At 38.3% G+C, this 27,898-nt stretch overlaps 1 protein-coding gene across 1 annotated transcript in view; it reads left to right on the plus strand.

The window, feature by feature from the left end:
* Positions 1-26,415, plus strand: part of SPPL2A (signal peptide peptidase like 2A) — a 27,280-nt gene extending 865 nt beyond the window's left edge. The window contains exons 2-18 of the mRNA XM_017742549.1: positions 192-207; positions 3,406-3,545; positions 4,762-4,944; positions 5,708-5,797; positions 8,998-9,131; positions 10,756-10,907; positions 11,669-11,765; positions 13,056-13,157; positions 13,775-13,856; positions 14,119-14,193; positions 14,829-14,885; positions 15,041-15,094; positions 15,521-15,620; positions 16,453-16,530; positions 16,865-17,025; positions 19,170-19,203; positions 23,713-26,415. Coding sequence (XP_017598038.1) covers positions 192-207; positions 3,406-3,545; positions 4,762-4,944; positions 5,708-5,797; positions 8,998-9,131; positions 10,756-10,907; positions 11,669-11,765; positions 13,056-13,157; positions 13,775-13,856; positions 14,119-14,193; positions 14,829-14,885; positions 15,041-15,094; positions 15,521-15,620; positions 16,453-16,530; positions 16,865-17,025; positions 19,170-19,203; positions 23,713-23,744 — 1,587 coding nt within the window. The 3' untranslated portion in view covers positions 23,745-26,415. The remainder of the gene's footprint in view (positions 1-191; positions 208-3,405; positions 3,546-4,761; positions 4,945-5,707; positions 5,798-8,997; positions 9,132-10,755; positions 10,908-11,668; positions 11,766-13,055; positions 13,158-13,774; positions 13,857-14,118; positions 14,194-14,828; positions 14,886-15,040; positions 15,095-15,520; positions 15,621-16,452; positions 16,531-16,864; positions 17,026-19,169; positions 19,204-23,712) is intronic.
* Positions 26,416-27,898: the final 1,483 nt, after the last annotated feature.

Consider the following 27,898-nt stretch of genomic DNA (forward strand, 5'->3'; position numbering starts at 1 on the left):
TTCCCCCCACCGAGCCCGGGGAGCTCAGGCCGGGCCAGCTCCGGTCACTCCTTGGGAGCTGAGATAACAAATCTCACGGGTGCCGGCGTGGATAAACCTGGTGTTTCTAGAGGTGTTTAAATTTGGATGCGGGGAATGGGGAAGCTCCTAGTGTGTGTATGCGTCCTGATTTTTGTCTTGTTCATCTTCAGTGCCGTTTTGGTTTCGGTATGGCACATATTCTCCCTCTCCACAGGTGTACATTGCCATGGAAATCTGGCAGGCCAGACTACTCCAAATGGAGTAGTGAAATGGGGAAGTCAGAAATCTCTGTAACCTGCTTAGGCAGTACAAAGGACATATATGCATTAAATGCTGTTCCACGAAATTGTTTTGCTGTTGAGTTTTTTTATTTACCTAGTTTTAACGAAGTTTTTATCTTGTTTTGGTAAGACAGGATGCAGAATACTTCTTTCCTATGTAGGAAGTCACCATTGGATCTGCTCAGCAACAGGTGCACAGCACAGTCTGTTAGTACCTTGAGAATGCCTGTGGGGGAAGTAACTTGTCTCCCTTGCTTTTCCTGAATCCCACATAGCTGTCACTGGTGTGCTGGGCTTTTCTGAAGAGTGGCTTTGCTCCTTAACCTAGTGGTTTGCTGCTGCTGACAAGGGAAGAGGCTTCTGGCCTCCTATAAGACTCCAGGCCCTGTGTCCTGCCTCCTTCTTTGCTCTACAGATGCAGTTGTAGCAGTGGTGAGCACTGGACCCAGGTCATTCTGCCTCAGGAGCAGTGTCTTGGCATTAACAGCTTGGGGAGTTGGGACTGGGGAAGGACCACTGCTGCTCTGAGCATGGGCTCCTGTTCCCCTGGGTCCCAGTGCCAGGAGAGAGGGAGAAGGGCCAATCTGTGTGTGTCACACGGCCACTGGCAGAACAACAAAATGATGGTTGTTCTATTCATGGCTATTTTTTTCCCTGCCTTTTTATGTTTCTGTGGGTTTTATGTTGTCACTTGCTATGTACAGACTACCATCTCCCTAGTCTGTACCTTTGAGTTTCTGTATGTCTTATCTAGGTACTAATTGTGATGGATGTTGTAAATATAGGCTTGGTTTGGTCTCTGTGTCTACTGGTTCATCTGATTTCCTGTATTCTGCATGGTGGGGTTACTGATACGCTCCAAAGCTCAGCAGTCAGGCCAAGCTTATATCCCTGCAGGGACAGGGACACATTTGGAAAATTAAGGATTAAGAGACAGAATGAGACTTCTTCTCTATCAAGGATAAGGAATTATACAACAAAAATTTAAAGGTTGTAAGGGAAGGAAGTATGATGAGAGAACTACCTGTCAAAAACAGGAAGGAATTTGTTTGGAGGTGAGGGGCCATTGGGAATTGTCTGAACCTGAAGAGAAAGGAGATGGTGATGCCCCTTTAGGTAAGGGCAGCTGTTATGCCTCTTCTCCGTGTGGGAATGCTTTTATGCCAGAGCAAGTCAGCCTAGGGAAGCAGGTTAATCTTTTCAAGAGATGTTTTTGTGACCACACACTTAGTCTTGTTCTTAAGTAACAAGATGGAAAATGTGCTTGGTGAGAAATGCTAGCTTTGTATGTGTAGTGAGAGCAGGATTTGTTCAGTTCAGCTGACTGCAAGGCCACCTACCCAAACCGGTAGCCCTTGTCTGTTGTGAAAGAAGGATACTGAAGCCATTAGAAAGTAACAGGACTTTAGGTGGATGCAACAGGATTTCCGTGGGGATGGTCCAAGTGAGGCGCATCATGTAGTGTTTCTTTTAATTTTTAACTTCTAAATGCTGTCTTTAGAGCTTAGCAATGACTAGGTGTGGGCACACGTCATGCTCAGGTCCTGCCTCCCTCCACCTCATGAGGATGAATTCTGTTCCCTGGTTAATCCCCAGAGAAGGGAAGCTTGCCAAACAAAACATGCATATCAAATAAGCAAGTAATCACTCCTTCTAGGTAGATTCATGCTTGTGTAGCATTAGCACTTGATTTCCTGGAACCCAGAAAATACTTATTATTCTACTTGATGAAGCAGAAAGAGCTTTTAATGGATGTAAACCTCTGGGGTTTGCACCTGTTGGAGGTAGTTACTGCTTTTAATTCACCATTACTTTGTACTTCTGGGTGAGTGCACTTAAGAGGGAAGCTTGATCATTTTTGTGCTGATCATAAATCATGGAACAATTTATTTTAGCTGACAGCTGAAGAACTGTTCTGTATTAAACAGTTAATGTGCTCAGGCCCTTTGACACAGTTCTCCCAGCAGATGTTCATGCGCTGTGGCCAATATAATGGATTCCTCTGAAGAAGGTTTTTTGCTATTCAAACCAGGCAGACATAAACCTCTGAAACAATATCGTCACATGCTTTTATTTTCTCTCCAGTTCTCCCCTGCTGTAGAACACAAATCTTCTAGCTTGAGGAGAAATGCCTCTCTAGCACTGCTCGTTGTGTATCTGACAACTATTTGGGCTTCTCCCCCATACCCATGCCTACTTCTAGCTTAATATGTTAGTGGGTTTTTATACAAATTTGGAATTTAGAGCAGGATTTAATGTTTTCTTAATCTGATGATGCTTCTTGCTATTGAGGTCAGTTTCAAGACAAACAGTTGAAAAAGATCATCTTCCAGGTTTTTTACGGTTACACTTCTTTGAGATGCAAATAATGTTTGTTTGTTTTCACTGCTTTATAGCTGTAGCTGCATCTAATCTTTAGTCTGTTCATTTATCCACTTAGATACCTGATCTTTATTAATGCTTGGGGAGAAGTATTATTCCTAACTTCATGAGAAGTTTTAGAATTCAGCTGTATTTGTAAATAACAGGAATCATATTATGTGAGGGAGTCTAATCTTAAGAAACACCAGTATTTTCTTAACTACACAAATTCTTCTTAAAGTACACTAGTTGGTCTCTTTGTGTTTACAGTTACTTGACCAAAAATATTTTGGTAATTGTCACATGATACATACATACATAATACATATAATCCCCTACCTTATTAGTAGGGAAAATTCTAGAGTCTGCAAGGAGGCAAAGATTTTAATCTCTTTTCCAGGTACTGTTCTAATTGCTTTGCATGTAAAATGTTACACGTTTTGGAAGGCACAAGATAGAGAATCTGAAATCCTTTGCATAGGTTTTGTGCTGGTATTCTGCTTGGTGACATGAACTGTACATGTCATAAATACACTGTATTTGCAAAGAGGATAAGCAGCATTATATAGTAATTAGCTTATTACTAGTTTTCCAGCCTGCTCTCAAGCTCCCCATCTCTCATGGAATCAGTCATTATGTAAAATAATTGAGTAAATTCCTTTTCTCCTAACAGTTCTTTCTCTTCTTAAGCTTTTTGAAAGAATATCTATATAACTGATATTTTGATCTTGGTTTAACTCAGAACACCCTGATCTGTTGCAGGTGGCTGCTGATGAGGGGATCCTGCACGCCTCTGGAGGTGGAGTGTCTCCAGTAACTAAGGATTACTGCATCATTTACAATTCTAACTGGGTATCTCTTCCAAAAACCTTGGACAATGCTGTAAGTAGCTTGTAGTCATACTCTCCAAGAAAACCAGATTGCAGTATGAATTTGGGTTAACTATAACTGGCCTTCAACATTTTGGATTTAATAGGTGCTACACTGAATATTTGCCATTTTGGGTCATGTTGTCCCCTTCCCCCCAAACCACTCAAAAAAAAAAAAAATCTATAATGGACATTTCTATCCTTTAGAGAGTTGGCTTCTAGAATTTACAAAAGGAATACTCTCTGTATGCTTAGAATCAGTTGTAAATGTACTTACGTATTCATTTTATCCTGTTAAATTTTTTTTCTTCAGATGTTATCCTTAAGTCTAAGTTTTATATTTGGGAATTAAAGTTCTGTTTATTTGTTTACAAAAACTGGTAAAATTCTGAAACTTTTAAAAAATTTTCATTCATCAGTTTGATGTAGCATTTAATTGTCTTGAAAACACGTGGTGTAATAGGAGATTATCTGAAATGTACCATCATGCTGTATTTTCTGACTGTTGATGTGAGGCAGAAATAAATGTTCCTTAGGCATTTTTAGAAACAGGAAATACTTTGTGTTTGGGATTGATCAAGGCACTCTGTCTTTCCTTCTGTTCATTTGCAGACTAACTCAATGTAAAACACAGTAAAAATCATTTGTCTGCCCCAGCCATCTTTGCTGAGCCACTTTGGCCACTGGGATGCCTTGAGCAACTATAGAAAACTGTCAATAATTTCAAGATAATTGTCCATATGAAATTAAACTTAGAAATAAGGAGATGATGATCTAAGTAAAACATTATTAGACTGAACAGCTGGTTTTGAACAAGCGTAATACTTTGGACCTCTGATTATGTCGTATCCATCAGTGCTCTTTTGGCTTGTAAGGCCTGGAAATATCACAGAGTGTACACTGGATTCCCCTGAACTACAAGCAGTGATTTTCCTGTCTAATCAGTTTCTTATGATTAAATTATAATACAAACTGCTGTGAAGTTGCACTTAGAAATATCCAGATTACTTCTGCTCTATCCTGCTCTCAGTGTCCCTTAGTATTGCAGGCTGCAGAAACTGCTGCTGTGATTTTATATTCCTGAATTAATCATTCTTTTCTGTTACACCTCTTTCTGGCAAATCTCAAGTTAAAGAGCATAGTAATGGAGTCATTTAGATTAATTTGTTTGTAATATCAATTTTTCTGCTTTAATCACTTTAATTCCTTTTCTCCCTCTTGCTCTGCAGACTTTCAGGACTCTGGAAAACCTGACTTCTACAGTCCTCTGCAATTCATCTGAAGTTCCTTCTGGCGTAATGAAAGACAAAGCAGTTGTAGTGATGAGAGGAAACTGCACTTTCTTGGAAAAAGCAAGAATTGCACAAAGTTTGGGTGCTAAAATGCTGTTGATTGCCAGTAAATCTAGGCTGGTAAGTTACAACACAGAGTTTTCTTGTGTAGTGAAATAGAGTCTTGTCTATTTGGTCCTGTGCAGGGTTAGCTGAGAGCAGCCCCACAAGCAGAGGACCCTGACCATGTGTAGGATCCCAGCAGAGCCATTTGTCCTCCCCACAGAGCTGTGCTGGTGGGGCTGTGCAGTGCTGGGTTACATCTGCTAAGAGGAGCTACAGCTGAGCTGGATTTTTAAACGTCCTTTGTATCTTCAAACGTGTTTCTGATGCAAATACTTGTCTTTATCTTACCCTAATTTTAGTGCATTCTGAACTCCATGTAAACTTAGCTGATACTGTTTTAAACATTTGTGATGAAAATAAGCTAGGAAAATATAATCCAAAATTGGAAATAAAAAAGGTATTGTGAAATCGCATTGCTTTTTTGTTCTCTATTGCAGCTGCAATGTGTATGTACCAATATGTACAATTTATGAATTTGTGTGATTATCACAGAAAGTTAATCTTGTTTTAGAAGTGTAGAAATTAAAAACAGTTTTGATTATTCCTTGTAATATTACATAAAAGCACAAGAGCTGTATGAATCCAGATGTGTTGGTATCATCTGGTTTGATTTAAGTACATCTATCTTTATTGACCTTTTGCAAAGGGTGATGAATGAGCTTTTTGGCTTTTACCTTCCTACAAATACACTGAAATTGAAAGGATAATCTGCTTTTAGGGATTTAACCTACTTTGTAAATAGGCTCAACATACTTATCACTTACACTTTCTCTTTTAGTCTGCTATTTCAGATAACAAGACTGATTTTGAAGATGTGACTCTTCCAGTTGCTCTTATAAGATATAATGACATAGTAGATATGCAGCTGGTAAGTAACAGAACTTCAGCATGTTATGGTTGTATAAACTTAAATATTTGAACAAATAAATTAATTTCAGGTCAGGTCTGGATGTCTGCCTGATTTGAATGTGCTTAGATACTGCTTTCAGTTCTAGGAGAGGATGGACATTTAGTTGTGGAAGTACTGGTCTTCCTAATCAGGTGAACAAGAGAGAACAATTGATTGATTAGAACACAGAATGGGAAACAATACCTAACTGGAGATGGGGAGCCTTAGAAGTCTTTCTGCTGAACAAGATAAGCTGTCTTCCAGTAGACTTGGGTACAGTTGCAGGTGCCTGACATTCCTGAAGAGCTGTAGCCTGAGAGGATTTTTCCTTTAGTGCAGAAGCTACAACAGCTGAGCTTGTAGCTGCTGGCACCAGAGCTTTCAGGCAAGCAGCACCTGAGCAGGTTGGATCTTGAGGAAAAACTGAGAGTTTTTTTGCCTTTGGCAGATGATGAGCTCCATCTATACAGTGTGACAGCATCAGCTACAGAGTGGTTAGGCAGTGTGGTTTGAGTTTCTGCTGGTGAGTTCGTGGAGAGATGCCAAATGCATGTTACTAAAATGTGGCAATTGTGGTATCTCCTACACTTTATAAGCAGGGCAGTTTGTTTTGGGAGGATTTGGAGTTTCTTTTCCTTGGCATGTAACATTAGGATAACAGAATATTGCACAGGTTTTAAGGAAAACAGTATCTTTTCTTCAGTGTGGCTTTTTCTGTTGTTATTATATTGTTTTGGGGTTTTAATTTAGTGTTGAATAGTTTTGCTAAGCAGGAGTTGAATTGCACATGTTTTTCTGTGGATAGCAGAGGCTAGCTTCTTGAGTTGAATTTGCAAGCTCACTTCACCATTTCTGCTCTTAATCTTCAGAGCTGCCATGGGAGGTTGTCTTAGGTAAGTATGCAAACTGAAACTGCCTAGATTTGTAGGACTCTGGTTGTTTACTGTTGTGATTAAAGATAGGTACTTGCTGAGCACTGACATGACTGAAGGTTTGTGCTGACTGCCACAGCCTTGATAAGTACTGTGGTTGGGTTCAGGTTGTCCTCTGTCTTCAGATTTGTTTCTTCAAGTCAGATAAGTGTTGTTTGCTTAGCTGAGTGGTTTTAGGATGCCCTACTAACATGAAAGGGAACTAGGGCAAGTTAGGACTCTAAATGGTTCTGAATCTTCTCTGCACCACTTTATTGCCCAGGAGTGGTGTTATGCAGAATCACTTCTGTACAGCTGTAGTAACTCACCAAAGCACCTCTGCTCTAGATTGGTGTGCCAGGTGATGGCTCACACTGCTGCTGAATCAAAGAATTCATTTTTGTCTTTTAATGAGACTGCCTTCATAAAAGTAGTTAGGGACACAGCCTAGACTACAAGGGATCTTTCCTAGTTCTGCTGTAGTTTTTTGCCAAAGCCTCCTGTCGTGTTGCTGGCAGCTGTTATTTTGAATGATATTTTATTCACAGAATCCAGCAGCCATTGTACACTTCCTACTACAATTGCATTTCTGGTTTAACTCTCTTTAAAGCTTCCAGTTTCTCCTTTTATTTAGAAGAGAGAGACCACACAAGTCTGAGGGACTAGTTTGCATAAGCATTCTTTTTTCTTGTCAAGACTTCATCTCTGTGAGCCTTGACCCTTAGAGCCAGGTCTGTTAAGAGTCTTGATAGCAATAGCAGAGACTTACTAACCTTCTAGTCAGTGGACAGCTCTCTTGCAGAGTTTTAACCTGATGCAGGCTGTTTCATTCTAGTGCTCCCTGTGGTGGAAGTTGAGACTTAGAAAGTTTTTAGTGAAGAGAGGAACAATAGGAACAAAAGGAAACAATTGCTTTAGATTCTAACGTGAATCATACTTTGTAAGATTTATGAAACTTAAAGGAAAAACTGGATTAAGATCTGTTGGAACTGAATATTAAAAATGTATAAGCCTCTTGGGGTTTTTGGCATTTTTTTGGTTTGGGTTTTTTTTTTTACATAGAGGATGCTGTGATTTGAATAGGTTTTTTTCCCTTTAATGTTATGTTCCACTTCATACAACTGCAATGTTTCACTAGAACTTAATTTTATTCCTTGTTTTTGAACTTCCATAACTTCAGGCAAAAAGAATGATTCTGACTTCTTTAGCCTGCAGGAAGGTTATTATCTGTAATTAGAAATTCAGATGCTGAAATGAGTCAGCTTTCTTCATATGTGGCCACTCTACTACTGGGCTTCCCATTCAGTCTTTCTACTGCCAGTTTGATCTTTCTGAAGCCAAACCTGTCTGTCATGTTCTTCTCTCTCCTGCTTTTATCTCACATGCAGACTGTAAACAAATCTGGGTTTCTTTTCTGCATCTCTGAAGTCTGTTCTCACTGCACAATTATTTTAGATGTCTGGACTTAGTTTGACTGCAACAGCAAACTTGTCTTCCCCACTACTTGGCATTTCCTGTCAAATTATCATCCCTTTTTTGTTTTTCAAATCTCTCCTTTCAGTCAAATGGAAGCACCTTGGTTTTGCTTTCAAGATTTTTGTGCAATTCAGTACCAGTTACATCTCAGTGTTCTCTCCCATTTTCTTCTGTGTACTTCAGCTGCTTGTTTTTTTTCCTTAGGTCTTAAATTTTTTAAATAGCGTGAAGTTGTTTTCATTTGAATCCATCTCAAATCATGTTTCTGTGAAGCTGTTGGTAAATAACTTTCTACCACCTTGAGCTGTCACTGCATTCTGTCTGAAGCCTCATGTCTGTATCTGAACTGGGAGTTTTGTGGGTTTGAGAGCTAGAGGTAGACTTCTGCTGGTACTGTGATTCTGTATTTCAGGCTGATTGAGTTAGATGTGCTTTCCTGCAGAGCAGATGTCTTTGACAGCACTTGGTATATTCTGGGGAGGCATTTGGGTTAGAGGCACAACTTCTCAGAAGTGTGGAAAGAATGCAAGGGAGTAGCATTTTCTCTTGTGCTATCTCTGTATTTACACAGCAGTAGTAATAGGTTTGTTTCCAAACCTGACCATCCTGAAAGGTAGCATGGAAAGCATTGCTTCTTGGCAAACATATGACATGTCTTGTGCAGTAAGTTGAAAACTTCCTCTCAGCATTGTGTAGGTTAAGAGTAGGAAATCATGATGTACATCTAGTTGGAAAATAAGCAACATAATTTCTTTGTTCTCCTTGTGAACCAACGTGCATGTTGTATTTCAGGTGCTTGGAAATGAAGTTAATGTGACTCTGTATTCACCACCTTTGCCAGAGTTTGATTACAGTATGGTTGTCATCTTCCTGATTGCTGTGTTTACAGTGGCACTGGGAGGCTACTGGAGCGGAGTAGCAGAACTGTAAGTTTGTTAAATGGAACTGCTTAAATTACATGGACTGCAAAGCTTGTGAAAACTGTCACTATGATCAGTGGGATATTATTTTCTTTTAGGTTGGTAGTTAAAAAATTAGAAGATCTAAGTGCAATTAGCTGCTTTTCCATGAAATGCACTGTAACCTCTGAAAAATCACCATAGGGCTTTGAGGAACCTTGAGCATAAATTGTAAAAGTCCCTGAGGGATAATGCAGCTCTTGGGAGGAGGCATGAGTTAACATTTTGACAAATTACCAAACACTCAGTAACTGGCATCATAATTCTCAAAAACTGGCTGTAGCTGCCTTTGAGAGCATGGCATTATTCTGCAGTATTTCTTGGGTGTCTGTGTATGCTAAATGGGCCAGTGTTTCTTGGTACCTTCAGGGTCTCAGTGGTGTTCTGGTGCTTTGCTCCCCAGAACAACAAGGAGAGGATTGTATGTGATAACAGCAGCTTCCTTTTTCCCACAGTTATGCAAATCTAGCTATTTTAAAGAGATTAAAGAAGTAGAAGGAGGGGAGGTGTGTATGTTTCTTTTTTTGAAGGTTGGATCTGATTATGCTTCTTTTTCACCCGGCAGTGCTGCAGGGTGTGGCTGCACTGAATGCTAAAATAACAAAATGTGGTGCTGTCTCCCATATTAAAAATACCTAGATGTAATTTATTAAACTAGTTAAAGCACTCTTTCATAAATCTAGGGTGAGCTTATTTTTTTTAAAAAGCTGCTTATTCAAAACCTGTTTTCTGAGAAGGTGATTCATCTAACAAGGTGCCTTGCTCCTGTGGGTTATTCTCTTTTGAAGGTGGCTGTTTCAGTGCTGAATTCAGAGTTTTGTAGGTAGGTCCTGGGATTCCTCAGGAACACACTATCTGATGGACAATTTGCACTAGGTCTGTACTAAGGAGTAGAAGGGCTATCTGCTCAAAGAATGACCACAGCAATTTAAGTCTCCTTATTTTGCATGGTGAGGCATAAATATGGAGTATGTATGCACAGAAATCCAATTCCCAGTGAAAATCCCCAATTATACCACCTCTCTTTCACTCTATGAGGTGTAAGGGTGAAAGAACTAGTACTTAGCTACCTTCATTCTGTTAACATGCATGGCTTTTGCAGACACTTAATGTCTAGTTGAGGTTTTAAGTGTGCAATACCCACAATTTTGATTTATTGTAGACATATTTATCAGATTGTCTACGTTTAGCCCAAAAAATTTTGTAGTCAGAGGTGATGCACTAATAGAGCTCAGTGTGTGCATCCTGAAAAGTAGTTTAAGAGTATAGTACTACTTTTTTTCACATGGATCAGGGGTTTGGTTCGTGGTGCTCCCTTAAAGTTGGCAATTACCACACCATTGGAAAGGAGTGCAATTAAGAATCTTTTCCTTGTGATTAGTGCTAGGTTGGAGGTGCATATCTTCATTAAAAAATGGAGAGAATCTCAAACTATAACCATACCATTTTCTGTGGTTTTAAGTCTAACAATAGTATGAAGGACTAAACTGAAACCTTGTCTAAATGTTCCATAACCAACAATTCTGGTCCTAGTAAAACATTTTCATAATCTGTCATCTGAGGTAAATGTGTTTGTTGTTTCTTAAAACAGTGAGAATCTGAAAGCAGTAGCGAGTCCCGGGGAGAGAGAAAGCCGACGGAAGAAGGAAGAAAATGTTACTTTCACCCCTGTAACAGTTATCTTGTTTGTTGTCATCTGTTGTGTCATGCTGGTCTTACTTTATTTCTTCTACAAATGGTTAGGTAAGAAACAATGAATAATCTCATTTGACTTATTTTTCTGCATGATCTTATTAAGTGTTTAAGTCTAAAAAGCTAGATTTCTAAACTAAAATGAATGTAACTTTTTAAATTGTTCTCTCCATGCATGATTTGAGGGTTGAAAGAGTGCAGTTGCTACTTAAAGGAGAGGTTTCTTCAGCTATCTTACAAAGACTGCGTTGGCAGTGCTTCCTCTGAATGAAGTCATGTGGAAGAGAGGTGACTAATGATGAGCAAAAAAAATATATTATTTATGTCAACGTTCTTGGGAGGATGGCAGTGACAACCTAGTAGTGTTTAGAGTTCGCTTGATGAGAACATTTTTTGCTCGTTGGGGTTTGGTGTTTGGTTTTAGTTTTTTGGTAGTGAGGATCTGGCTAGAAAGCAATTCTGATACCTCTGAGTCAAGTTTTTGCTTGATGAGAACTTCCTCATGGCAGAAACACTCAGAAATCAGCATTTTCTATAATTAACTGACTGTGGTCTCCAGTGGCTGTTGAGCACTGCTGTAACTGTTAACAGTTTATATCATGGAATCATAGAATCCTCAAGGTTGAAAGGGACATTCAAGATCATCCAGTCCAACTGTCCACTCAGTACTGTCACTGCAACCTTTAAACCACATCACCCAGTGCCAGATCCAGACACCTCCTGAACCCAAAATACCAAATGTATGTTATTGTGTTTGTTTCCTGTTTGCTATTTTTTTGTTGCTGATTCCCATCTTCATTGATTTTATTTAGTATATGTTATAATATCAGTCTTCTGCCTGGCATCTGCGATGAGTCTGTACAACTGTCTTGCAGCATTAATAGGAGAAATCCCAATTGGGCAGTGCAGGTATTGTGCACCTTTCACTTATTAAAAATAGAAACTTTCCTCTGGGTATTTTCTGGTTGTTACTCAAGGCAGCATGAAAATATGGGAACAGTCTGACAAATTGTTTCCTGTATGGTTTTAGTGTGTGGGATAGTTACAAAAGAAAATTACAAGCTGCTTTATTAAATATTAAAGGTATCTGTAGCATAATCAACAGTTACAATAGTTGCAGGAGATTTGCTGCATTGCCTTTTTTTGAAAGCATTCTGTAATCAAATTTGAAAGGCTCTGCTTGGCTGGCTGAGCTTGGTTTTACAGAATCCTGGTTGTCTGTCATATGTGCTTATTTTGTTCATCAAGGAACTCTGTAAGGGGAGGATCCTGCACATTTGATCCTATTTGGGCAAGTACTGTGCTATAGGCAGTAGAGGGGTTTTTCCTTCTTTTTGACCTGTACTATACCTGCCAAGTTTTAACTTTCAGTGTAGACAACACATTGCTCATGTCATCTGTGTTAGGAGGTCGTGGTTACAGTCCTCACGTGGGTGGTGAGTTACTAGTGCACAGATGGGTGCTTCTTACCACTCTGAGTTAAATATCCTGCACCTATTAGGGAGTATGGGAGTGTCCCTGTTTTCCTTCCCTGCATTTTCACTTTTTCACTGAATATTTAATGCAACCAGTAGTTCTTTTTCCCCAAAAAGAACAATGCTTATGAACTTGGAAGTATGTCAGTCATGTGGTTTGCATGTTACTTAGTGCAGGATATTCCTGTCAGGTGATTTAGTAGCCCATCAAAGGTAGTAATCAGGTAGAAAAGAGGTTTTGTGTAAGCTACAGGAGAAGCATTACTTCTGTCAGTTATCAGTTCAAGAACTGTCACAGAAAACTGAGTAAGTGGTAGAAATGGATATTGGCTCACAATTTTGCAATACATAGTTACTTAATTTTTAATCTTGTATTATGTTTCTTAAAATTGCTTTTTCTCAGCAGTACCATTTTGTGCAATTATGAGATGTCTGTGCCTCACTGACATAGCTCAGTTGGTATAATTGTTACATGACAGAAATGGATTAAACAAGCTCATCTGCTTGCTGCCTTCCCTGGATATGTTTGCTAGAATGAGGACAGGCTATCCAAGCCCCTCTTGGCTTGTTTTTAGTGCAGCCCAGAAAGGGATTGGTGCTGCAGTTGCAAGAAGAAGAAACTCCTGGATTGAGAACACCTTGTCATCTTAAGAACCCATGATAGCACAGGCATGTGTCTTGGCTGTTGCAGGCTTTCTCTTTTAATTTAACTCATTTCTTTTAGGGTTACATGTTGCAACAAAACCATTGAAGTGAGGCTTATTTTTCTTGCTGTATTCTGCATAGCAGCAGCTGTTGTCTGGGCAGTATTTCGAAATGAAGATAGGTAAGTGATGCATTCTCACTTAAGAGTAAGGTGAATAATTGGTGTTAATGAACTTCCCAGCATACAACTAATCCTGGAGCGCAGCATCCTTCTAAACTCCAGTGCCAATTTCAAAAAGATCATGAAAGTATTTTGAAGCTTAACAAGCATGGGAGTAATAGAGAACAAAGCTATGCAAATGAACTGTGTGGTAATTTAAAGTTACAAAAAACTATGAAGGTGAGGAAGAACTAGCTTGATTGCTAACGATTGCCACAGAAGAAAAGAGGTACAGAATAGCATAGGGAATAGCTCTGCTCAGCAGTAACTACAACATCCCTGTGTTATCAAGGCTGTTTCCAGCACAAATCCAAAACATAGCCCTTACCAGCTGTTGTGAAGAAAATTAACTCTATCCCAGCCATTACAGCTGGGATAGCACAGACAGTTACCTATTTATGATCAGAGGCTGGTGTAAATTGACCATCTTGAAACTAGGACTTCTGTGGTTTTGGTAACAGTAAATCTGAGAAACTAATTTCTTGCTTGCTGAGAAATTGTCCTTGCTATTTCCAGCAAAATCTAGATTTCAGCAGTAGTTGGAACAACCTGTAAAAATGGTTTGGGTTTTTTTTTAGGTGGGCGTGGATTTTGCAAGATACTTTGGGAGTTGCTTTCTGCCTAAACTTCATTAAAACACTGAAAATGCCCAACTTTAAGGTACTGTAAGTTGCTTACCTTGAGATAGTATTCTACTGCCTTGAATCTGTAAGTTTACTGTCAGGAAGTAGGTTTTCAACATGCAAGAAATACATATTAAAAACCATAAATTTTACAATTTTTAATAATTATTAAAAGAAACTAATCCTGTTCTAAATGTTATGCCAGATTAAAAAACATGGTACAGTAATGGTGCCAGAATCTAGCTGTGTGATACTTGAAAACCCACAGTAATATTTTCTTCTCTTTTTTTTTTTGCCAGTCCTGTGTAATACTTCTAGGCCTCCTCCTTCTATATGATGTGTTTTTTGTCTTCATAACACCATTTATCACAAAGGTATGTCTGTAAATTTATTGTAAGAACGAAAATGTCTGGTCATTGGGTCTGTATTTTTGTTTAACAGGTCAGTGTTTGCAATGGTCTCAAGGTGGAAAAGCTGATTTCCATTTTTCCCCATATAAGACAACAGTGGCCTAAATTTTTATGGCAATCACATGGTCAAAAGTAAACCATCCCCAGTTAGTGTGAGGGATAGTGTGATCAGGAGAAATTACTGCCCTCCATTTTTTTCCTTCTTTTACTTTGAACACCCATTTTTTGGAATGTGCTGTAGTACTTTCTGCAGTGATCACTTGCAGTGTGGTATGAACTGTGTGCAAGTGTTAACCTGCTTTTATTTTGAAGCAGAAAGCTCATGGCAGAAAAAGCTGACATGTTTTTAGCTAAAATTCCAGCTACATCTAGTGGACTTGTTGTTTGGGGTTTTTTTTAACATTATTTTAGGCTGGACTACATGTTTTTATTGCAAAACAATACTGTATAATACTGTACAATACTGGGGCATTCCCTTTGATATTCAGGATTTTTCCAATCCTGAATTGTAAGTGGACGTACAAGCAGTTTTTGTAGATGTAGTATGAAAGTTTTGGTGCATTAAACCACTAACTTTTGAAAAATAACTTCAATTTCAGAATGGGGCAAGTATAATGGTTGAAGTTGCAGCTGGTCCCTTTGGAAACAGTGAAAAGGTATGAACAGTCACTGTAACATGCAGCATTAAAGTACTGACTCTGTGTAGCTAATTCATAGTGTGCTTTTCAGCATAACTTTCTCACAAAATATAGCCAGCTTCTGCTATTTTCTTATAAGTATTAAATGCCTGTTGACTTGGGTTTGATCCTAGAGTGATGGAAACTTGGTGGAAGTCCCTACTGAACGCTCAGCTCCCCATGAGAAAGTAAGGATTGTATTTCAGATACTGGATTTTTAAATTATTTCCTCTGAAAAGACTATTCTTTTGGGGAAAACTTCACTGTCCAAATTTCTCTTTAGGGCCTGGATATCGTTGATCAGTATTCTATAGTTAGGTTAATAATCCAGATTTGTTACTCCCGTTATATGGTTAAATATTGTTTTAACTTTTTTTTTCATGTGTGCATATTATTTGTAAATCTGAAATTCCAGCTTACCAGTTGCCTTAAGCTTTATCTACTTTCTATGTTGGTTTCTGGTTTTTACTTCAGGTTCTACCTATTTTGAAGTTCTGCATTAACAATAAATTAATTATATTTAAACTGTTTATTAATTTAAGCAACCAAAAAAATCCAGAACACTGGAATGCTTTAGATGAGATTTATGTGGCTTCTGAAATAATGTTTTACAGTTACCCGTGGTTATTAGAGTGCCTAGACTGGAACACTCTGCATCGACACTCTGTGACTTGCCCTTTTCATTGTTGGGTTTTGGAGACATTATTGTCCCAGGTGAGCAAATATTTTTGGTAACTGTAACTTATGAATAAATATTTTGGGTTTTATTCTCAGCTGACTTGCAGCAGAGTTTATTCACAGAGTAATTACTAAACTGAATGCAGCAGTTTGCCTTAATCAGTCAATGCAGAATACAACAAAAGCCAGAGTAGAAGAAGAAAGCTCAGTATGTTACAGAATACTTAAATAGTGAAAGGTTTTCTATTTTTTGTTGTACTGGATTGAGTAAATGCAAGTCCCATAGGCAAATCCAGTTGTCAGAATTAACTAAATTTCATCAAAATCCCACAGAAAGCAAATATTTTGTGACTTCTTAGGATTTTCATATCCTAGACTATGTAATTAGAGGTGAGGTAATGTAAAATATTGCCAAGTTTTTCCATCTTTCTCAGAAGAGCTGAATTTGGCCCTATTTGGAGTCTTGAGCACATTACTTTAATTGAGCATGTGCAGGCAGAATTGCTGAATGTTAAGAGTGAGCATTAGAATCCTGTTGAAGAAAAGTATTAAAAATAGGTTACATTTCTCTATTAGAAAGCTGAAAATAGCACAATGTAATTAGGTTGCTTAAAACCCCCAGCCTTTAATTCCAAGCTTGCTTGGTTCATATTTCTGTTATGGTTTTGATTTTCTAGACTTATGATAGGATTTCTTAGACTGATTCTTGCCTTTACAGAAAAAATAATTGGAAGAAGATAAAACAATAATGGGAAGTCTTACTATAAATTCTTTTATGCTGTTTTCATTTGGAAAATTGGGGAGAGAAAAAATCATGACTAAACATTTCATTAATCCTTTTCCTTTTTAATTTTTTTTTTCCTTCAAGGGCTTCTGGTTGCCTATTGTCGAAGATTTGATGTTCAAACAAGATCATCTTCTGTATACTACATTTCCTGCACAATAGGTAAATCATGTGATATTTCAGCATTGTTGATCTTCATGGTAGCTTTTTTAAAATGGCAAAACTAGATGGTTTTCTTCAGGTAAGGTTCAGTGTTGTCAAGAAACGCTTTATAAACTCTTTTTAGTGTACCTGCTTATATGTAAGGTGACTATTCTCTGTGGTAGTCAATTGCTTTGAGAAATCTTGCAAATACAGAGCAACCTGTTGTGTCTCTCCTTCAGTTATATTAACAAAGAAAATATTGCTTAAAAAGAAATTCTGTCTTACTAAATGATTGACTTAATCTAAAAATCCTCCTGTTCTTAACTGTGTATGTATGAATGTCTTTTTATAGCTTATGCTGTTGGTATGGTGCTGACTTTTGTTGTACTGGCATTGATGAAGATGGGGCAGCCTGCCCTTCTCTACCTTGTACCATGTACACTCATCACGAGCTCCCTTGTTGCCTGGAGGCGCAAAGAGATGAAGAAGTTTTGGAAAGGAAGCAGTTACCAGGTAGGCTGGATGCCTTGGGTATTTTGTTGTTAATTCTTTTGAGTATATGCTTCTCTGAGAACTTGGTGATATATCACCTGCAATCCAGTTTTTGCTAGTTTTCCTGTAATCTTCTGGAACTAATAAGGAAAAATAGTCTTTACCCTTAGAAAATCTTAGTCTTGTAGTTGATATGGCAGAACAAAGCTCAAGGGAGATGAAATAGCTGGTTCAGTACTCAGGGAAGAAAAGAAATTTGTTCTATCCACTTTGAAATGTTTTCTTGTGCTGTAACATTCCTCGTCTATCATCTTGATGTGGTATAACATGAGTCACTGAACTAAGCATGCAGACTCCAAACTGTACCAGTTCTGTATTAGAGACAGCTCAAAAAAACTGGTGATCAACTAGAACTTCAGAAACTTTCCATGCATCACTGATGGCCTACATCATCAGGTTGTATGGAGCATTCAGGAACAAAATAGCTGGGTTATAGAATTGTTTCCTATCGCAGCCACACACTGTGGGCACACTGCCTTGGATAATCTATTTTCCCTTTGGTTATGTCTAACACTACCCAGGAACTGCAGTTCTTAAAATCCCACCAGTTGATACGTGCACATTTTCCCTGACGGGACTTGCTGTAGTAACTGAGTGTGCCAGTAGCCCTTGAGAGCTGGCATTTATTATAATACAGACCAGTCTCAAGATTACTCTGTGCTTTGCTTGAGACCTAAGTCCAGTATTGTTTGAAGTGAGGCACCATCACCTGTACCTAGGGCATGTTGAACTCAGAGATGAGATAGTCTCTTCTGGGGGAGCGTGGGTATCAAGTTGATGGTGAATAGGGGCAGCTCCTGCTTGTTTAGCTTCTGGATTGGAAGGTTTAAGTGGGTCAGTGGAAGTCGAGGGTAATTCTTGTAAAGGTAAAGCTACAGGTACTGGCTCCTATAGTATTACTAGCAAAATGCTACTGTTTGTTGATCTAATACTCTACACCTGCTTCAGCTGGAGTTTGGTTTAGGTGTGAAATTACTCTGGAGATTTTCAGCTTTAACTAAATACCCTGTCTTTCTGTTTACAAAATCAACTCCTTTCATGGGTGCAGTGAACAGAAATGTTACTCTGTAGGTCAGAATGAATTTGGCTTACTGTGCATTTATATATAAATTAGTGACTTTTAGCTCTTCTAAAATAAACAAGGTCACATTTATGAAGCCCAGTAGCTCTGGGTTTGTTGGGAGGAAAACACTTAGCAATTTATTTTCCTCACTTGAGTTCTGAGTAAGATTGGCCTGAATAAATTTGGCAGGTCTCCTTAGCGACAAAAAATTTCTTGCACTTCTTGTAGCAAAACTCATACTTGAAAGAATTATGTTGCCATAGTAGTTATTTCATGTCCTTTCAACTGGTTTCTTGAAGGATTAAAACGACTCTGAACTTCAGAGTAGTTTTGAACTTGTTTTGAGTCAGGTGACTTCATTTCTAGCACAATATAAAATGCTGATTTCAACCCCCACTCCACCATCCCTGAGTTAGACTTCTCTGTAGTTGAGCCTGTAGTTGACCTCTGTGTAACTTTGTTAACTCCTATTTTTCTATAACTTTCTGAAGAATATTTTTATATTAATTTTTTATTCTCAGAGAGTGTTATTCAAGTTGCACTCTCAAAATGCTGCAGGGTTGATCTTTCTCGGATATTGTCCTCCTTATCTAAAACTGTATTTTGAACTGTCCTTACTGAACTTACAAACATGCAAAAAAATCCAAGTAAACAAACAAAACCCCAAATAGCCCCAACCCACACAGCCCCAGGGCTGAAATCTCCAGTTTTCAGTGCTCATTCTGAGGAGGAAAGATACAGAAAGGTGTCAGAAGACAATTTTTTTCAACATCAGTGATTCAGACTTGGGCAGAGCTGCTCCATTGACAAGGGTGGCCAGACTTGTGTAGAGGTTTCCTTTGCCCTCATGGGAACAGAAAACCCTTGCAGAGCTGTTAGAGCAAAGTGTCCTAAGAATAGGGGTAGAAGAGCATATACAGTGCATCAGGTGACTAAACTTCTAAGAATAGTCCATTAGTTACATTTTTGGAGTTTTGGGTTTTTCTGATTTTTTGTTGGTTTTGTTGTATATGATTTTAATAATGGAATGAATTTTATTTAGGTGTTGGACTCCTCCAGGACGCCTTTGCTACAAGGTGTGATTATGGCCTTCTTTTACTGCAACTTTATTAATCATCTTACAGTTCTTTTTTCTTCTTTTTCCCCCTCTGCTTCTTCTTTTCAGTCTTTTTTGCATCTACTTCTTAATTTTTGTATTAATAACTCAATAGAAGAGGGTAGAACTGAAGACAAGATACAAATCTGTATTCACACTTAGGTCTTTTGCGTTTTTTATTTTTTTAAAGGAGTTAAGGAAAACATAAGTAGCAATGAAGCCATGATTCCTAAGCCTGAAGGCAGGCTTTGTATGCTTCTCTACTCTCTAACTTCCCAAATCCCTAGGAGTGTCTTCAAATATTTGCAGTTAGTGTTAGTTCCTCTTCTGTTACCTATATTGCAGCCCTTCACCTGATTTTTTGTGTCGCTGCACTGATGTGAAAACCTGCTTAGACCTAAACAACAATTTTGTTGTCTTTTGTTACAACACTGAGCATTACAAATTTGCCTTTAGTAATCATGTCTACATCCCTTCTGTCACCCTCCTGCTCCGCAGTGTCCTTCACCCCATCCTGTCTGCACTGCTTGCACTGTGCTGGGGAGCAGGGATTGGGACCGGCTCTTGTGGCCTTGCTGCTGCACCACGTCTGGACTGCAGCGAGGTTTGACCTTTCTTGGCAGTAGCTCATGACTGCTAACACTGTTGGTATTTATCTTCACTGTCCACACAACTTGGAGAGAGCAGTGCAGGCTTTCAAATTTCAGCTCCTTGTGGAATTTGAGCATTTAAATATAATCTTGAATTATAGTTGCTGGAGTTGTACATCTCTTTATAAAGCATAGGGTGTCTGCCATGAAGACAATTTGAGATGGTGAACTCTGCTTGTGTCTTAAATTCTCAAATAAAAAGTACTTTTCTCATTAGCTCCTTTCTTCTAAAAAAGAGTACTTTAACAATTTAAGTCTCATTAAAATGCCTTAGTAATAAAGAAATTAGATATAAACCAAAGATGGTATTAGGAAGTGGGAAGGTATGAGTGCAAATTAAAAGCAGATGGCCAGACTATTTTTATAACATAGAATTCTTCTGTCCTGCTGTGTGCACTCGAGTTCTTGGATAGGTTTGTTAAAATCAGTTTTTTAGTTTCTACTTTATACGCATGACAAATACTTGACTCCCCAAGATAGCTCTGAGGTCCCATAATTCATAGCTGAGGTCATTTCTGTTTCTGCATAATGATGCAGTCTTAAATTCTAGTTATGCTCTGTGTGGCTTTTTTATGGTGTAGTCTTGAGCTGTAATGAGTTGCTGCACAGAAAAACATTTTAACTATTCACTGAAGTGCAGAGATTTCTTGGAAGAATAACATACTTTCCTGCCACCTAACTGGCAGTATTGTTCCTGTGAAGTGTATAATAAAGGTTTATCTAGGTTTTCTAGATTGCTTATACTCCTCATGTATGCCTTCACAATAAACTAATTTCATACTTATTTTCCAGTTATTGATTTAATTTTAGAACACTGTTTTTTGTATCAGTGCAATCTATGAAATAATTTTAGCAACATCATGGACAATCTAGTGGCCTAATGCAACTTTGAAGTCTTCTACATAGAGTAGTCTTGCAACCTGTTAGAGTTTGTCAGTTCCAAGTGTTTAGCACTTCTTACCTTCTTTGAAGTAATAAATCAACAGATTTGTCACTGCCATGTTACACAGCATGCACCTGCTATTTAGTACCATAAGTTTTATAATCACATTTTTAGATACTTGGCAAATTCATCATAACTGTGAGTTGTTGAGAATTCTGTGAATGCAGCATTATTGCCATGAAGCTTGCAGGCAACTGTGGGCATAGGTACCTGTGTACTCTTACAGAGAGATTTGTACTGCCATTTCTAGTTTGGGTCTGTGGAAGTGGTTTTTTTGGGGTAGGTTTGGTGCTTTTAGTTTATAATAGTTCACCATGTTAGTAGATAGGTTAAACAGAAACGTCTACACCTGCCCCTTAAAAACTGTCAGAAATTCAGATGTGAGAGCAAAGCTTCTAAATCTCTTCCACTTCAAAAATATTTGTGAGCTCTCCACAATGTACAGTCAGATTGCTTTGCCTCTTTCTTGGTTTAAAACAACGGCTTTGTCCAGGATTGTAGCAAGGTGCCTTCATCTTGCACCTGGTTGCCATAAAGGTTCCTGCAGCTTCTGCTGAGACTTTGAGGAAGGGTTTGTCCTGAGAGAATCCACAGTGGAAATACACGTGTAGAGGAAGCTGCTTAAATGCCATCTCGTACTTTTAGAGAGGCACCTGTTGTCCCTAGCTTTACGTTGTGGGCTGTCCTTCTGTGTGGAGGAAAGATTAGGAATGGGGTGATGTGACATTTTTAGCCTTGAAACATTTATTTAAACACCCCCCTGAAGCATCCTTAGTGCTTTACTAGGCATTTGGTTTTAAAGTTAACTTTAAGATCTGATTATTAAGCAGAGACTTTAAAATTTAAATACAGGTGCTAGCTCCAGCATTTGTACAAAAAAAGTACATTTTTTGCTGCTTAGTGTTGTAGGACTAATAGAAGAATCTTTGACTTTGGAATACACTGAATTATTGCAAATACTTTTATTTCTAGAAGCACCTTGTGAATTTAATAGGAAAACATTGTACAAAAATGCTTAGCAAAATTACTTTCTCTATGCCAGCTATTACATGATCCTCCCTAGGTTGAAGGAAGATACATGGCATGACTTGATGTAATATGGTACTGTGGGGGGAGGTTGTTCTTCTTTTATCCTGGAAACAAATACTTTAATCCTCATTCAAAAGGATGGTTTGAGTTCTGTAATTGTAGGGAGTGTTTGCTTTGGGTGACTTTTGATGTGGATTTTTGGTCACAGTGTAGAGGAAAATTCTGGATAAACTGAAATAAATGCAAGATTGTCATTAGCTCAAGAGCTGGGTGTTCACTGCTGGACTGAGTGTGTGTTGTTGCTCTAACTCAGGTCTAAGGTCTATTGGCAAGACTGGTGCCTGCCTTAGTTCTGACTGTTGTGATTCTGGCACATGAAGGGAGGGATGTGAAAGACCTTTTCTGGTCTTAGATTGATGCTGTGGCCACTGGGCTTTTGTAAACCTTACCCAAATCCCACTGACTTGTTTTTTGGAACTGTCGTCTTGGTTTACTGCACAGCACATTGGTGTAGCTGGACTGTGAAACAGCTTGTTTAAGCAAAAGTGCTTTTGATAAGGTATGTTTGTGTACTTTGCAATGAAACAATTCTGTTGGCATAAAAGAAGGAATGGCACAGAGCTGGGTCATAACTAGAGAAGAGAAAAGTTAATGGAACTCGTCTCTTTGCCCTGTACATAAAATTATACCACACTAAAGCGTGTACAACACAGCAGTCTCAGGGCCTGGCTTTGTCCTGGCAAGGATTCTCTAGCAGGTGCTAGTAAGACAAGAAAATAATTGTATGGAAATCTGCCCAGCATAGATCAGAACCCACACAGTGAGCAGCTGTTGCACAGAAAGAATGGCAGGATATGCCACTATGGAAGAACATAAGTAGGGTTTTCTACCTTTAGATGCTTAAAGCATTATCCCTTGCCCTAATAATCCTGCCACTCTGGGTATATGAGCTCCTTGGCACATTCTGTTTTTTCAGCATTAGTTGTACTACTTCTGTGTCTTTTGTCTCTGGCTCTCAGCTACCTAAACTGTCCAGTTCTTGGCCTCTTGTTAATTATGCTCAATTCTGAAACCCTTAAACTGATGGTCTCAGTTTGTTACACTAACAAACGCGTGTATTACCTTTGTAATTCATTCAATGCCTTGTCTCAAGGGGAAAACCAGAGCCCTCATTGCCTCCAGCAATGCAGCAGTGGATAGTGAAACAGGCTGCTTTTTACTCAGGAAAACTACAGATTTGAGTTACTCAGGCAATCTAATCAGTTACATTAATGCAAAGTATAATCAGTCTATAATAATCAGGTTTGGATTCTCTCCTGATGCAGGACTTTACAGTTCCGTTTCCTTTATCCTTTCTAAAATAAAAGGAAAATCTACAAAGAAATGTGACCAATACAGTTAGTTTTGACTAACTGTAACATAGGTAGCATTTACAGCCATGAAAAGAGGAAAGTTAGTCTTTTCTGTTCAAGCTATTGCTTGCTACCTGTAAATGTCAGGTAAGATCCTAGAGTCTACTTCCAGTTTTGCAAGCCATATCTTTGAAAAATTTGCTTAACCCCAATTGTTTTTTGTTCCTTGTATTTAATAATTGAGATACTTCTGACTCATAGGTTTATTTCCTTGTAGAGGACTCGGGTCCTTGGTTGGAGAATCGTTCTGTAGTGGAAAGCATTAGCTTTGATTATTTGGCTTAAATACTTTTCTGATCTATAGAGGACTTCCTAAATGTATGCTGCTAAAATGCACTCTAACACGTGTTTAATTATATTTCTCTTAGCTAACAAATACTTTAGATCAATGGGGGGAAGGAGTATTTCTTTATAAAGAGCCATCTCTTTTCACTTTTTTTCCTTTTTACTTTTAGATGATGGAACACCTGGATTACACAGGAAATGAAGAAAGCACAGCATCAGCCACTGAACAGCCTGGAGGACAGTAATATTTGGGATCCTGATTTAAAATAGCATTTGAATTTTTGCCAGCTGAATTACAGTAAATTTGGTGAAATTTTACAATAGAGTGTTTCCCACTCTGTGTAAAAGGGTTTTTTATTCCTGCACCTATATTTTTATGGAAAATACTGTTAATAACATGGAATTAATCAAAATAGAGTTGCATTTTTACAGCCAAACCATAGCTAGTAACACCGTGCCTTATTTCGATTTAAATAAAAGGATATTTTCTATGCAATTTTCCAACCGTGTTTCTATACAGTATATTTTTATAAAAGTTGCTTGCCCATATCAGCTTGAGTGAAATGTTTTTTTTAAAGTTTTGATTAAGACTAGTGAAGTTTCCTTGGAAAAAAAAAATACAGTATCCTTCGTAGGATTTGTTTGCAGATTTTGAATGCAAAGTTGGATAGTAATGTAACTATAGCAACTGAAGAATGAAACTATAGTTCCATTACTACAAGTGATTCAATAAACAGTGTGTAAGTCTGTGTACATTGTTAGCCATAAAATAAATAACAGGGCAAAATGAGTGTGGGGTTGTGAACTCTTCCTCCCCAGCCCCTCATTGTATCACTGGCTTATGCCTTAATTCTGAAGAGTGTTAAGCCTTGGATTATATACATTTCCAAACATTTAAAAACAATAAAAAAAGGAAGGTACTTACACATGGTCCTGAAAACTTCTATGCAGCTCCTGGAATATTTGACAAACAAGATGGTGCAAAAGGCAAGAGGTTTTCTGCTCAGTAAATGCTATTTTAAGGGATGGGATAAAATGTTAACACTGGCCTGGTTCTCCCATCTGTTGAGACTAGTTGTGTATTTGTGGTCTTCATTGGCTCTGGATCAGTTCAGAGGGATGGGGGAAGACAGGACAGATTTTTTTTTTTTACCTTTTGCATCTGCACCATACGTTTTTTTGAACTATTTGTGAAAATTCTTTGCAACTGATAGACAAAACAGGTTTGAATAGTGCTAGTAGTACCTGTGTTACTTAAGGCCAATGCATGTGTTTAACTTGTTTAATCTTAATTTGTTTTTGCTTTTAAAGACTTGGAAAAGGATAAATAGTTTAAATCATTAGTTTGCATTTAGAAGAGTTCGTTTGACACTTGTTCTTTTTTCAGGAAACTGCAAATTGAGGGGGATTAGGCATAGAAAATTTGTATAGCTGTAATGCTAACACTTCACACCAAAGAAGACTGGAGAAGGCTACAAGGGGAGACCACTGAGTTCAATTAGTGCTAATGGCAGGTAGTCGTTAAAACATTTTTCCTATTCTTTAAATGAATGTCATTCCTATAGCAAGTACAGTTCAAGAACCCTGGAGAAGACAACTGAGTAAGCACATGCTGGGCAGTGGCAGTGGAGGCTTTCCTGCAGTGCCTTCTGCAAGTGCCTCCTTTGTTTGAAGGTCACCTCTAGACATTTCTAGTCAGTTTGGGGCAAGTCGGCTCAGGAAAATTTACCCTGATTAAATCTAGTTTAGCCAGATTTACTTTGGAAGTATGTTAATTAAGACAATTGAAAATCTGTATTGGCAGTTAACAAAGGCTTACTGCAAATTTACGTAATTTATATCAAGTTGAAACTTTTGTTTGCAAGAGTCAGGAGCAGACAAACCGACAGCCTGGATATCTCTCAGTTGTAGCCATTCACACAGATTGAGTGTGCTTACGGGTAAGATACCTCACCTTGTTTGCAGCTTCCCTAAGAAAACAGAAATTACAAGCAGTTTTTTATGTTAGTAGTTCCCCCCCCCTCGACTCGAGCTTGAACTGACAGCCTCAGAATGCAGTAGTCATCTTCAGTCATCTGCAGTTTTTTATTTAACTGGCATTTCATAATAAGTTACAGCATACCTCAGTGTTTTAATAGCAGACTGAAAATGTGTCTTCTGATGTGTTGTCGTGCTCTTAGACAAGCCCAGTATCTGCCAAAGTTCAGTGGTTTTGAAGAAGTTTCTGAAAATTCCTGAAGCAGATAAAGAAGTCATAACTCTTTCAAAGTCATGTACAATTAATTGAAAGCCCTCAGAAGCTTCACAAACCTATGTAAGATGACTTCTTTGTCTCTTTGAAATCTTCCACATGGAGGATTTATTAAATTTTCAGCTGTAAGTGATAATGGAATTAGTATAAATAAAAAAGACCTTTGGCAACATAAGTGTATTCAGCAGCTGGCTGTGGAAGCTCTGTCTTGTTCTGTGCCTAATAATGCTCCATGCCTGATCATGCCTGAGGTTTCACACACACGTGCTGCAGTTTAGTGGGATGTAAACTAACTTTTTTTTCTTTCAAATGCTTAGGTGCTTTGTTTACAAAAATTACAAATGGAGTTTAAAATTTTATATAAATAGTAGGTTAATATTGACTACTGAAATGAGGTTTTGTAAGTTCAATAGAACTGATTGCAACACTTCTAGGAATTTTGAATGTTTTTAATATTAAATTTGGTTGAGCTAAACACTGTTAAAAGCCTTGTTAGTCATACTTTAATAGAAAAATCTTACTACCTTTTCATTGTATGTTTACTGACAACAGCCCCCTTCCTTGTGACTCTTAAGTTATCACCTTAAGAATGTTATTAATAAATGTTACTTGGAAAAAAATAGTTGGGTAATTGCTTTGTTCTAACTCATCCTTTTCTTACTGTGATTGTTCATGGCAAAACAGTTAACACTTCTTAATACCAAGTAAATTTAAAATCCATAATACATCCCCATAAATATGTAGTTGCAGTTTTTCTCAATGTATGATTCTGTTAGTAAGTACCTGTATGATGGGTTTGGTACATTGCTTTTCTCTATTTTTTTTTTTCCCCCTGGGATGCAGAGAGAGGAACTGAAGTGAATTGAGCTACATCCGTTTTCCTGGTCTGGCTCAGTAAATGCTTGTTGTACAGCTGTTAGTGCTGAGGCTCGGTGAAAGTACACCAGAGAAACAGTGAGCTGGAAACTTAGCAGCTGCAAACTTCTCAGTGGAAACAAGCTCCCTGCAGTCAGCCAGGAAGTAGTGCTGTAGAGGCATCTTCAGCTGAAGGTACTTGGCCATGAGGGCAAGAAACAGCCAAGCCTCAGACTTGAAACCTGAGCTGGGTTGGAAATGTTGGCAAGGAAAAAGAAAAAATCACTGAACCTGAGTGCACTTGATATGTGATCCTTGAGACATCCCTACAGCCCTGTGATGGTGTGTTTTGTATGTAACATGTTTTGAGGTATTTTAAGTCTCTTCTGCTTGTACACTGGAGGTTCCAGTAGCTTTGAGTCACAGTTAATGGACTGCTTAATGGGGACAAAACTCTCCAAAATGCTCTTTGAATTTACTTATTTTAAAAAGTAGAAGTTAAGAAGAACAGACACAGCTGCAATCAGCAAACTTGTTTTTCACTGTCTGTTCCCCAAGCATTCCATTATTAAGGCTGCTCCGTTTGGCACACTGGCAAAACTGTAAATCTCAAAATTGCGAGTAGAAGAGGCAGTTTCTTATAAGGAAGGGGATGCTTAACAGTTTAGATCAGTCCAGTCTTTACAACACAATTCCATTTAGACACAAGAATAAGCTTTTCCCTATGAGTGTGGTCAAGCACTGGCACAGGTTGCACACAGAGGTGGTAGAGTCTCCATCCTTGGAGACAGACAAAATACAAGTGGCCACAGGCCTGGCAGCCTGCTCTGAGCAGGGGGTGGAACTAGGCAACCTGCAGAGGAGCATTCCACCTCTACTGGTCTGGTTATGAAGGTGGGGTTTTTTTGCTTGTTTTCCAGCTTCACTAATCTGCAGGTTTTTTTCTTCATGGAAGAACTCAAATTTTATCACCATAATATGGGTTTGATTTTTTTTTTTTTCTTCCATTTGGAATAATTTACCTATACCAAACTGTTAGATTTAAGTATATTTAAAAATTGTCTTTGGATTTCTAATGCTTTCAGAAGTTAAAGCACTGTTTTGTTTTCAGGCAGCCCATACAGCACATATTCTGGGTGAATGCTTTATCTCTACAATTCTTGAGGAAAGAAGAAGGGCGACTCAGACTGTTCCCCCTTTTGTCAGTAGTGAGCAATCAAAGTTCAAGGTTTTGTGTTCTTGAGAGAGGT

This window comes from Corvus brachyrhynchos, unplaced genomic scaffold (assembly GCF_000691975.1).
Source record: "Corvus brachyrhynchos isolate BGI_N302 unplaced genomic scaffold, ASM69197v1 scaffold97, whole genome shotgun sequence".
NCBI lineage: Eukaryota > Metazoa > Chordata > Aves > Passeriformes > Corvidae > Corvus > Corvus brachyrhynchos.